The 12776-nt window shown below is 38.5% G+C and overlaps 2 protein-coding genes across 2 annotated transcripts; one reads left to right on the forward strand and one right to left on the reverse strand.

Moving 5' to 3' along the window:
• The first annotated feature begins 838 nt into the window (after window positions 1-838).
• On the forward strand, window positions 839-6233 carry LOC132167284 (RNA polymerase sigma factor sigA). Its single transcript, XM_059578202.1, has 10 exons — window positions 839-1064; window positions 1636-2485; window positions 3262-3460; window positions 3580-3672; window positions 3887-4015; window positions 4174-4227; window positions 4319-4396; window positions 4516-4578; window positions 5438-5550; window positions 5852-6233. The coding sequence occupies exons 2-10, from the start codon at window positions 1794-1796 to the stop codon at window positions 5958-5960; spliced, it is 1530 nt and encodes a 509-aa protein (XP_059434185.1). The 5' UTR covers window positions 839-1064; window positions 1636-1793; the 3' UTR covers window positions 5961-6233.
• Window positions 6234-7602: 1369 nt separating this feature from the next.
• Window positions 7603-12678, reverse strand: LOC132179122 (septin and tuftelin-interacting protein 1 homolog 1). Its single transcript, XM_059591767.1, has 2 exons — window positions 9706-12678; window positions 7603-8377 (listed from the first exon to the last, which is right to left on the reverse strand). Exon 1 carries the CDS (start codon window positions 12428-12430, stop codon window positions 9791-9793), a length of 2640 nt encoding a protein of 879 aa, XP_059447750.1. The 5' UTR covers window positions 12431-12678; the 3' UTR covers window positions 7603-8377; window positions 9706-9790.
• Window positions 12679-12776: the final 98 nt, after the last annotated feature.

Here is a 12776-nt window from a genome sequence, read left to right on the forward strand (position 1 = left end):
TCTCGGCATGCTTAACAAGTAACAACTTGTTTTTATACTAAAATTTCCTCTTAGCAAATGCTTTTATTAAAAGAACCCATCGTCCCTTTTCTTTTATTCTATTCTTCCCATCATGTTCGAATCAATCATATATTTTAGAACAAAGTTAAATGTGTGTGAATGTGCATGTTTACTGTTTAGAGACTTGGATTTAGATTTTATGAAATTCTCGGCCCCCGAACTCTTTAAAATTCGGATAAGAAATAAGAAATGGGGTGTGGGTTCTAGGACGCCCAAGTAGACGGGGAGGGTGGGCTGGGACTCACCTACTCGCTCGCACTCTTCTCTCATTTTCCACTCGAATTTAATCAACAATTTAAATGCATTGGAGTGCGTGCGTGAGATAGAGGAGTTAGTTTTAGCGGTGACGATCTTATGATGGAGGGTTGGGGTCCACACATGAAAGATTATTGCTGAGATTGATGCAGAAGTCGATGTTGTTTTGGTCTCGTGTGCTGTTTTGGTGTTGTGTGGCTCACCAAATACCAAACAAGATATAAATATTGCATAAGAATGAATGCTTGAGAGACTTGAAAAGGCGAAAATGACCCATCTATCTTGAAAATATCACCTAAAAGGAAAAGGATTAGGAGAGAAAGAGAGAAAGGGCAAACAATATGTAAAATGGCACATTCTGCACCACTCGAACCTGGACCCAATATCTCTTCCACCCAATAGCATCTCTCCCTTCCATATCTCTAACGGCCTTCTGGCTTCCTACAACCCCACCTTTTTTTTCCCATTATAGTTCTCTCATTTTTCATATTAAAAAAATAAAAAAATAGAACTTTGTAAAAGATAATATATGATCGAAAAACAAAATAACAGAAAGAAAACATCATATGTTTCAGTCATGCAAATAAAATAAAGACAGAGTCAGTTGTAGCTCAACTAGCTGTCTTCCTACTATTACCATTAGCTTTGGGTTTACCGTCTCTTCATTCTTCTTCTTCTTCTTCTTCTTCTTCTTCTTCTTCTCAAGTAACTGGATGTTCCCATCTTCCTCCTTTCTACTGTGGATTCAGGTATGCCATTCTTGAAGCCCCCATAAGCTTTCTTTTGTATATATATATATTTTTGTTCTAACTCATTTTTATATGAATGTAAGCTTAATCAAGTTTGAACCACTTTGCTGTTCTGCTTTTAAAGTGACAATCCTAAAATGCTGAGATCGTTAGTGTCTTAATTCATGTTTTGTTTTCCTTCTTTAATGACTCATGGGATCTTCTTCCCTGTATTCATGAACAAGTTGAGTGGTAAAAGAGAAAGAATTCCAGATAGAGAGAATATAAAATCATAGCACAGAATTTCCATGTATTTGTTGCAGGTAGAACAACCCTTCATTCTTAAAAACCAATCGAAATCATTCATTGAATCTAACAATTTAATATTGGTTTCAGTTAAGAAATGAATTTATGCTTTGCATATGTTTGGAAACCTGCAATTCTGCAAGTCATGAGATTTATTTCATTTATGACTTGTATTACAGTTTCCCAATTGATGATTTTAAGGAAAGGGTTGCCAATTTGACAGAAAAGTTCTTTGAGAAACCTTCCTAATTAATTTTTGTTTTTGTTTTCTTTGGGCTTTTACCAGAAGAGTAGCAAAGTTATAAGGGATACATCTTGGAGAGCAATATAAGCAATTTACTGGGGCTGTTGAAGTGAGTACAATAGAAGAAATAGATTACATTCAATTGTTTTGACGAATTAGAGACGTGTGATGGTAATTGTACATACATCAAAAGAAGCCATATGATGGCCACAGCTGCAGTTGTTGGGCTTAGTGCAGGGAAGAGACTCTTGAGTTCCTCCTGCAATTACTCTGATCTCACAGAAAAGCTCTCATATGCCAATGATTACGCACTATTGCACTATCAAATCACTTCAACTAAGAAAGTGATAAGTGCAAAAAAGTCATCTAATTTTAGCCCCAGTTTTCCTTCATCTAATCGGCAAACACAGTCTATCAAGGCTGTCAAAGAACATGTGGATATTACCTCTTCTCCTTCAACTGCAGAGCCATGGTTGCAGAGACCCAACGATCTTGAAGAAGAAAGTTCTGATCTTGATTATTCGGTGGAGGCACTTCTTTTGCTGCAAAAGTCTATGCTGGAAAAGCAATGGAGTCTTTCTTTTGAGCGGACAGTACTAACTGACTCACCAAGAGGAAAAATTCACAGGAAGATACCTGTCACTTGTTCTGGGGTATCTGCTCGGCAAAGAAGAATGAGTACTAGGAAGAAAATTCTGAACAAAAATGGTTATATGATGCAACCTTGTACCAGTAAGCAGCTGAGATCAATGATCAGTCCAGAGCTGCTGCAGAATCGTTCAAAGGGTTATGTCAAGGGTGTAGTAAGCGAAGAGTTGCTCACTCATGCAGATGTTGTATGCCTGTCAAATAAAATCAGAACAGGTCTTTCCTTAGAGGAGCAAAAATTGAGGTGACTACAACTTTTTCCAATCTGATGAATCATTCTTATTTGGTGAACTGTTTTTATGCATCCCCAGTTAAACTTTTATCCCTAGTTCTTCCATAATGAATAATAGAGCAACCAGTGCAGGCATAATGAAATGGTTGATTTTCTTGTCTATATTTAAATGAATGACAAGAGGATCTGTATTCTCCTTATTGATTCATGACTTGAAAAGTTTAGCCATTTAAATGATGGTTTGACCCTAGGGATATGTTTTGCTTTCGCATTAGTACAATATAAACTATTGATGACAGCATTGTATTTGATGAATTCCGTTGTTCATATCGTTTGCATAGGGATATTGTGTACTTGAGTTATTCCCTTTGTATTCTCCTTTCATATCGAAGGAGTCTTTAAAGTGAGGCCTCACACGTACAATATTTCAATGAAATGGGGGGTGAATTGTGGAGCTAGAGTTCAAATTCATGACCTCTGAATTGGACACCATGTTAAATTACCAGTTATTTCAAAAGCTTAAACTGATTGGAAATAATTAATTTAATCAGTACTTTAACATTCTTATTCTATTCATTTAACATTATGCCAATAAATTTCATAACAGTTGTGAACATGTTTCATGGAGGCCCCTTAACATTATCAAGTTATGGAATTTATAATTATAAATAGAAGGTTATAAGAGTAGATCCCTTCCTGCAAATGATCTTGTTTCATGAATGGCTTCCAGCAGGACAAAATCACTTACTATTCATCTTTCTATTTTTTTTTTTTCATGGGTCATCTAGACTGAAGGAGAGGTTAGGATGTGAGCCGTCCGACGACCAACTTGCAACTTCATTGAGGATTCCTCGTGCTGAATTACACTCAAAATTGATCGAGTGTTCTTTAGCAAGAGAGAGGCTGGCAATGAGTAATGTTCGTTTGGTCTTGTCTATTGCTCAAAGATATGAAACCATGGGTGCTGATATGGCCGACCTTGTTCAGGTGATTTTATTATTCTTGCATGACTTTTAATATTAGATATTACTGTATCCACAAACTAAACTACTGCATATGCAATGTGGATTCCTGTTATATGAAAAGATTGCTATTTTTCTTTGTAGGGTGGTTTAATTGGACTACTGCGTGGAATTGAGAAATTTGATTCTGCAAAAGGGTGCAAAATTTCAACTTATGTTTATTGGTGGATACGTCAGGTAAGGCTTAATTTTTCTGTTAAAATTGTAAATTATAAGTAGGGGAAAATATCAAACATTGTAGTCAGGAATAAGCTAAAACCCATTTTGATCATTCGTGTGTTCAACATGCATACCATTACAATTGAACCATGTTTACTTTGGTTTGATTTTATCATGTGTAAAATAAGTACCTTAATTAGTTATTGGAAAGCTAATACTGGTTTCTTCCCAGGGTGTTTCTCGAGCATTGGTTGACAATTCCAGAACCTTGAGGTTGCCTAATCATTTGCATGAGAGGTTAGGTTTAATCCGGAATGCCAAAATTAGACTGGAAGAGAAAGGAATAACTCCATCAATTGATGTAAGTTGATTATTGTTATCAGATAAGCAATTACATTTGCTACATTTTATCTTTTGCATACTACATTCCTAATCCCACCTAACATAAATGTGAATCTACAGTTTTGTTGCTTTCATCATGCTGTCAATTATCTGTTTGTTTCCACCTTTTTTTTTCAGAGGATTGCAGAATGCCTGAACATGTCACAAAAGAAAGTTAGGAATGCTACGGAGGTACTAAATCTTTGAAATTGTATCTTGTCTAGTACATTATTATTGGTTAAATTGTACAACCATGCTTATTGTACAGTGTCCTTCTATGTAGGCAATCAGTAAGGTGATCTCTCTTGATAGGGATGCATTTCCCTCTTTGAACGGTCTTCCAGGAGAAACTCATCATAGTGTAAGTGTGCTTGTTGCAACTTATTTCTGCAAACCCATTTGTGAAAAAAAATTTCCTCAATATTTTACTTTGCTTTCCAATGTTATTGATTGGCCTTTTTTTCTTCATTACTATTTCAGTACATTGCAGATAATCGCGTCGAGAATAACCCATGGCATGGAGTAGACGCGTGGGCATTGAAGGTATTAGAAAAGTGAATTATTTTTTAGCAGGCAGCAACTCAAATACCTTTTCATGATTCCCCTGAAGGTTTTGCAAATCAAATGAATTAGTAGATATTAATTACTCTAAGCTCCAAAAGAGTTTCAAATTCCTTACGATTTTATTCTTTGGGACTCACCTTAAACCATATGGCTCAATCTTGGAGCTTGAGTCACCCAAGGGATCAAGGTATTGACACCATGAGTCACATTCCTCATGCCTTTACGAAGGCTCTTATCCTAAAGTATACTCAATAGCTTCTTATAGCATTTCAAGAAACACTTCATGCATTATTGCTGTAGTTCTCAAGACTACTCCAGTTATTAGTTTTAACATCAACAATTCCCTGAATGATTGCATTGGCCTAAACTTCATTAACAATTCAATAATGTTATCACTTAATGATTGAAAATTCTGTGAGCCTTTACAGTGCATAGAGTTTTTCAACAACACAAATTAGTTTTGATGTTAGAGAGGTCCAGAGAAGATGTATTAATCCGAAATTAAAACTTTGCCCTAACTTTACAGAACTTGTGTTACTTGTGTCACAATATCCAATATTTATTGTAAGATCGACCTATGGCAATGAAGACCTCTTTAAATAGAGTAGGCAAATGATAACTATGGAACTGATTCGCAACTAATTATGTGCTACATCTACTATCATGGAATTTACAGATGAGAAAATTTGCAAGTGCATGACATCCTGTCTGTGTATGTGTGCGTGTGCCGTTAGCTTGCTTGTTTCCTGAATAATGGATTGTCTGACAACTCTCGCTGCCATATTCATGATCTAGGCTATTGAAGAAAATAATAATATTGCCTGTAATACATTTGCAGGATGAAGTAAACAAGCTCATCAATATGACACTAGGTGAACGGGAGAGAGAGATTATTCGTCTTTACCATGGTCTGGATGATGAATGCCTTACATGGGAGGATATTAGTAAACGGTAAGTGCAAACTAGTCTTTGGTCACCAAGTCTAATGATTTCTAAGCAACTATAGGATTTTCAAAATCAAATCAAACATATTTGTTTGAAAAATTACTGTTTCTGCTTATGGTCATGATTGTATTTCAATTGAAAATGTGTTTTAGGGTGTCTAATTAGTGCAGCTGACTTTAAAGTTTGGATCATGTGCTTGGTGTTCTGAGTGATTTTTTTTTGCTTCTGATATCCTTCGTGCTGCAGAACTGCATTAATTAATTTTATATCCAGTTGTTTTGACTATTATTTGTGTTTACTCTTTCAGCATAGGTTTGTCCAGAGAAAGAGTTAGGCAAGTCGGACTTGTTGCACTAGAAAAACTAAAACATGCTGCGAGGAAGAGGAAGATGGAAGCTATGCTAGTGAAACATTAATTTGCTGCATTTCATCAAAGATGCCATTATGATGACTGTATATATATACAGAAAAGTAGACTGCATCTTCAATTTCTTTTCCTACTCAGAAATAGTTATAGAAGATTATGTCAGGGTTTATGACCCTAACTTTCAGTAACAAGAGTTAGAAAAACACCATTTGAGAGCATGTAAGTCGGGGCGGAAAATTTTCATTTGGGTTGACAAAATCTTTTATGAGAAACAGATCTCATTTTCTGTAGTTATCATAAAGAACCAAGAAGTTTCCCTCAACACCTTGAGATCTACAAGTCTGTTTATTTTCTGTTTTTTCTTTGTACAATTACTCTATTTTTAAAACACTTCTGCTTTGTTAACCCTTGAAATGCTTAACAAGATGCTAAAAAAGTAGAGCTACACCGGATTAAGACATTATGACTTGACCAAATGGTTTACTTTCCAATTTTCAATTGTTCAAGAAAAATTTTCTTTTTTCATCAACAGTTGGCATGATTTTTTCTTTCCTTCTAGGTTACTGCTTGTCTATTTAAAACCATCAACGAGGATCATGTTATTAGGCTGTCCGAATTTTTGCGCAGCCTAAGAGAGAGAGGTTACAACCCTACTTGTCCTGGGTAGGTAAGTCCTCCATCTCAAGCTGCTCGATGCAAGTGGGCTTCGTAACGCCCCCTATTTTAGATGGCCGAATTTCTGTAAAATTTGAATAGTCTTAAAAGTACACTATTAAAGCAATAATATAATAGATTCATAAGATAGCAGTGATGAGAACAAAGATGATGACAATGGTAATAATGATGCTAAGGAAAGATGCTTTCATTTGAAACTCAAAAGGTCAAGGTCTCGTCGATATAATTCTTTCAATGAAGATGTCCTCTAGCCAAAAAAGCTAACTAAGATTGTTAAGCTTTCATGAAATCTTTATGGGAAAAGACGTTGGGATCCATAACTAATGTTGTGAGATTTCTTCAAGTTGACTATGAACATTGAAGAACATTTTATAGGGTCATAGGAAATATATCTATAACAACTCAGGAAAAATGCTAGTTATAGGCCTTGTTTGTTAAACAATAAGGCATTTTTTAAGACACTGTTCACAATTAAAAAAAAAAATTAAAAGAAAATAATGATTAGTATAGAAAAGTGAAAAAGTTGTATTGAAAAGTGAAAAAAATTTTGTTTTGTGGTAATTTTTTTATTTAAATAGTAGTAAAAAGTAAATAATGTGATATAAAAAGTGAATAATGTGACATAAAATTGAGAATTTTTTTTTTTTTTTTTGAAAAAAAAAAAAAAATGAAGTGAATAGTGTGTGAGAGTAGTGTGTTGTTTAACAAACACTACCGTATTTGTGACATTGCTATTACTCTAAAAAGACTAATCAATTGAAGCTTTTCTAAAATTACTTATAAAGTTCAATCTCATCCAGTAAAGAACCAATGCGGGCCTTAACACATGAATATCTGTATAAACCACTTATTTCATGTGAGTTACTCATATTTTCAATGTAAAATTGGGGTGTTACAAATCTCATGTACTATGTTATTTTAGGATGGTTGGATTATTTTTATAATCAAATAGCATGATTTACCATGCTTGAAGCTTTGTGGGCAATACATATCTATATTGATTATGAGCACAAGAATTGAACATAGTGAAACTTGCATTATGAGTGCAGGAATTCATGCTTGAATTCAGTTATATTAGGTATTTCGTGTGGCATGAATTGAAAATAAATAATAATAATAATAATAAATTACCAAACGTGCCCTTGAAAAATATAGCGGGGGTGAATTGTGTGGTTATTTTGGGAGGAACAGAAGATCAAATCAGCAGCATGCCACAGATGCTTTCAAAATTATCATGACAGCAATCGTGGTTCCCTCTCTAATCCTGCCTTTCAAGGTGCCATGTTGAAGAAACAAATCCTCTTTGGAATTCTTCCCACTGCACATCAAGAAAAGTAGAAAACATATTCCTTCAAGAGAAAGGAAAAGTCACACATAACCCAAACTACCAAAGACCCTCTTTTCCTAAATTCACATGGATGGAAACCACAGACAGCCTTGCCCATCAGTACCATTGCAACAATGCTAGGAAATTGCTTCTTTTGAAACTCATCTACTGCTTTTGACCACTGTGGCTCACAAACCACCACTGCCTCAGGATTCTTTTGTGGAGATGCACTCTGATTATGACACCACTCATATCCATTCATCTTTCAAGACCTATCTCAATCTCTCTTATGTATTGCTTTGCACACATTTCCTCAAAATTGCACCTCTTACAATTACAGTGAAAGCCCCACGTCTTTGACATCTCCTTGCACTTGTTGAATGACGAAAGCTCATCACAATAGGCAAAAGTAATCTCTTCACCTGCCTTAACATCCCTTGAAGTATGAACCATCACATAATCCCCTACATGCAAACGCCTTGCATTAGGACTGCATGAATGGTGAATGAAAGAAGCCAGTACCCATAGTCCAACACCCAAAACACAAATTACACCCAAGCATTTCATGGAACACTTGGCAGGCTCAAAATACAAAATACAAAAGGTTTTTTTAATGAACAATGCAATTCAACTTGTTTCACATTACACAAAATCTCAATTCTGTAAAACCTCACGGAAGAAAGGGAGCACAACAAAAGTTCAGTTGAATTTTCTTTTTCTGGACTTTTTAAGTTTTATGTCACAAGTTGCACATCATAATGTCCTTTTTTTTTTTTTTTTTTTTAAGTAACCAAAATATCATAAAAAGCGGCGCTCCCAAGTACATAAGGAGTTTGAATTAACATATTTTGCAAGAAGTTTGAATTAACACCTCATGGTACAGATTTCGATGTAGTCACAGAAACAATTAGTACATCCATGGTTCCAGGGACCAAGAAATACAGTGTATACTGGCCAATTCAAAGGCAAATTAGTTGCTAAAGTATACATAATCATCTCTGAAAACATAAAACTTGACATGGTCCATAATCCATATCAAACAAAGCACCCTATCCTATATCTGTAGGAAGTGAACATTACAACTTTGTTAAAGTAAGAGCGCTTTCAACTTTAAGGACTTCATATATGTATCTCTTTATATTTTAATTCACTCAAACTTTCTTTGTTTTTAAAGGTTAAAACTGCTTTTCTAAAAGAAATTTACACGTTCTGAAGGCAAAGGAGAGAACAAGGATTTCAAATGACATCTTCGGTGAATATTTTCGCTTGTAAAGCTTCTAAAGATATTTAAAGCTGAAAATACGCTACAAAGGCTTGAACCTTTCCTAGGGGCAAAGGAGGCACTTTTCAGCTGTGTCCTATATGGAGATGTAAATGAAAGTCCCAAGGTGAGGGTTTTTTCAATTCGTTTGATCTATACTCTGCATGAGTAAATTTTTTTTTTTTTAATGACAAGTAAAATGTGGCCGATGAATCTGTAAACAATACAATTATTATAGAACCATGTATAAGGAAGTCCAAGTATTCAAACTGCAAACATGATGTTTGGGTCACAACTATGAATGCACTTCAAAAATGTAATTATAAAACAAACTAGCTTCCGTTGCCAACCAGCTAAAGTGAAAGGACCTATAATCATTAACATGATGCGAATACATATTTACAAAACCAGAAAAGAGGATAAAATAAAAATGAAAAACTATGCTAATGTCAAGGAAAATTGAATTTGCAATATCGATTCTTAGGGCAAAATCCTAACGACCACAGGCTGGAAGAATTAGGACAAGCTAACCTTTGAGTTCTGAATCTACAACACTGCTCCACCTCAGCACAGAGTTACTTCACTACATAAAACTTCTCCACGGGCACTCTGAAACTCAGCGTCTCTTTGTAAGAGAACTATTGTGCTTGTCCAGCAGATCTTGAAGGGATACAAGGGACCATGCTTCCTCCGTTTGGGCATACACCTTTTGATTTAAAGAGTCCACTATTATGCTTACATTACCAAAGCCATAGACTTGGTGACCATTGTGCGTCCGGACAGGTTTAGGAATAAATGATAACCCATGCTGTTGGGCATGGGCCTCAATAACTTCTTTCAAGCTCATGTCGACCGCACCACCCATACCATCCATATGGGTCACGCCACTGAAGGTCGCAGCAGCTTGCTGTGCTGCTGCTTTCTGCTGAGCCTCAAATTGCCTTTGCTCAAGTACCCTGAAGTAGCTGATATTCTCTTTCAAACCAGGTTGGACCACCTCCAAACCTTCGACAGCATTGTTCATCATCTCAAGACCAAGGTTAAGCTGGTACCGGATACTTTCATTAGCCAGAAGCTCCATAGGAAAAAGTTCCTTCCAACCCAGATACCACTTCGTAATCTCGTCAAAGTTGGGATTTGAACGTAACCAGTGATACAAAGCCTGTAGCCACTTGGGGAAAAAGAACCTCTCCATCATATCAACCATAAGATGAATTGGTACAGCAGCAGCCCAGTTCATAACCCAATAAAACTCATCAAGCTTCTGTTGTGCAGGGTTTACTTGGAACTCTTGCAGGACAAGCTGCAACTTTGGAACTATAAATCTACGCATAAGCTGTTCCCAACTCGCCGAATCAAACACAGTCTTCCATGGTGACAATATAGTATAAGCAGACACGTCACTTGGGTGCCAAGCACCAAGAATCTGACTCAACTTGACACGGATCATCTGATACATACCCTCCAATTTGTGTCCCAAATACAGTAGCCACGGATGCACCCATACATGGATCGGAACAGTTTCCCGTAGCGGCTCCCAAGAGCCCACAGCAGCATTCAATTTCGGCATCACAATGTTATCCAATATATATTCGAGGACCGAATGAGGCAACAACTTTTCCCAGGATTCCAAAAACCGTAGCATTGGTTCCGGGTCCCTGGCCTGCCAAGTATTGATGCCAGAAATTCTCACAGCCGGTAACACAACTTCCGAAACCAATTGGGTATAAGGCGAAGAATCAGTATCCCAGATACTAATATTGTCTTCACCCTGCAGCAAAGTCTTCCACAAAGACACAACCTCCAACCCATGAAAGGGATTTTGAAGAGGGTCCCATCCCTGAAACACTCTAATTAACAAAGGCAGAGCATACGAGCAGGCAATGCAGGACAAGTTACACAACTTATAATCCTCACCAAATCTCCTCCGCAAGTCACCAAAACGCTCCGCAAGCGAGTCCAACGTCAATGTTCCCATCGAATTCTCTTCCCCCAACCGGTCCAACACACCCAATATCTCCTCCATACTAACCAACTGCTTCTTCTGCCTCTCCGCCTCGACTACCAACTTCTCCTTCTTTTTGCTCAACCTCTCCATCGCGTCCTTCTCTTGCCTCAAGTCCCTATCGATCCTCTCTATTTCAAGCTCCCCCAATTCCACCACCAGCTTCACATTGTGCTGAAGCTCCGGCATGGGCACATTGTCCTCCCTAGCCTTCTCCTCTGCATTCAAATTCTCCAAATTGGTCAGCACCCTCACCTGCGGCCCCCTCATATCGTAAACCTTCTGAACCACCTCGCTCGGCCCTTGCTCGGCCTTTCTCGCCAGCAACTCCTCCGCCGTCACATAATCCGCCTCGTCCTCGTCCTTCTTCTTCTTCTTCCTCGCCCACTGCCTCTCCTTCACTCTCCCCACACTCTCACTCCCCTTCTTTTTCCCCTCCTCAAACTCCTTCAGCGCAGGCGGCAACTTCTTCTCCACCTCCTTATAATCGTTGAACCCCATGCCCATATTCTTCGGCCGCAGCTTCGCCTCGATTGGCGTCACGATCCCCTGCGCATTCTTCCCAAGCCCACCGCCCTTGTACCCCATTTTCTCCAGCAACTTCATCCCAATCCCCTTAGTGTGCTGCTCGAACACTCCCACATCGCTCTCACCCACAAACCCTTGCTCTTTCACTCTCTTCCCCTTATCCAATCTCGTCTTCTCCGCTCTTTCCCTCTCCCTCCTCATCGCCCCCTCCTTGATCTTCCTCCCAAACGCCGTCGGCAAAAATTTTTCCTCGCCATCGTCGTTTTCGTCGCCGCCGTTGATGTTGCCGTTTGCATTCCGCTCCAATTGAACTCCGTTAGAGTTCGAATTGAAACCTATACCTGACCCGGAAGTAGATGAGCCGAATCCGAGCCCTAACCCGGGGTTACCTTCGTCGCTCGCATAACCGTCGTCTTTCTTGTTCTCTTGCTTGGAGTTTTGGTCGATTTCCTGGGTGGGCATTACCGTGCCGGTGGAGACGAAGCTGACGGGCTTTGTGAGGTCCGACTTCTTGTAAATATCGCGATCTTTGCGGCGCTTTTTGGAGGAGTACTCTTCGTCGGAGTCGGAGGGTGAGTCGGCGAAGACACCGTAAAGCACGTCATCCTTGGTCTGCGTGCGCTTCTCCTTGCGCTTCCGGCAGTAGAACTCGCCGTTGATCCACTGGCCGTCCTCAAAGTCGTTGTCCGTCCCGAACCTCTCCATCTCCTGGTAATCGTCCATCTTGACCCCCCAAAAACAGCTAGGGTTTCGAAATTGCTAAAAACCAAAACCCTAATTTTTGCCACGGAACAAGTTGGGGAAAATCTCGTCTTCGGATAGATCAGATCATTTGCCAGAAATTCTTTATCTTTGTGGACCGTGCTCGTATCGAAGACGGATCGAGCAGGAGCCCAAACCGAACCGACTATCTGGTTGAATGGGCTTGGGCGTAGTCTTTTGCCGACATTTTTCTGGACCCGCAGAGCTAACGTTCTGGCCCAATTAAATTACACCACAAAAGACCAGCAAACGGGAGGAGGGATGTAAAAAAAAGGACACGTAACATTTCTTAAGAGGAAGACGAGTC

Source organism: Corylus avellana, chromosome ca1, assembly GCF_901000735.1.
Source record: "Corylus avellana chromosome ca1, CavTom2PMs-1.0".
In the NCBI taxonomy this organism is placed as follows: Eukaryota; Viridiplantae; Streptophyta; class Magnoliopsida; order Fagales; family Betulaceae; genus Corylus; species Corylus avellana.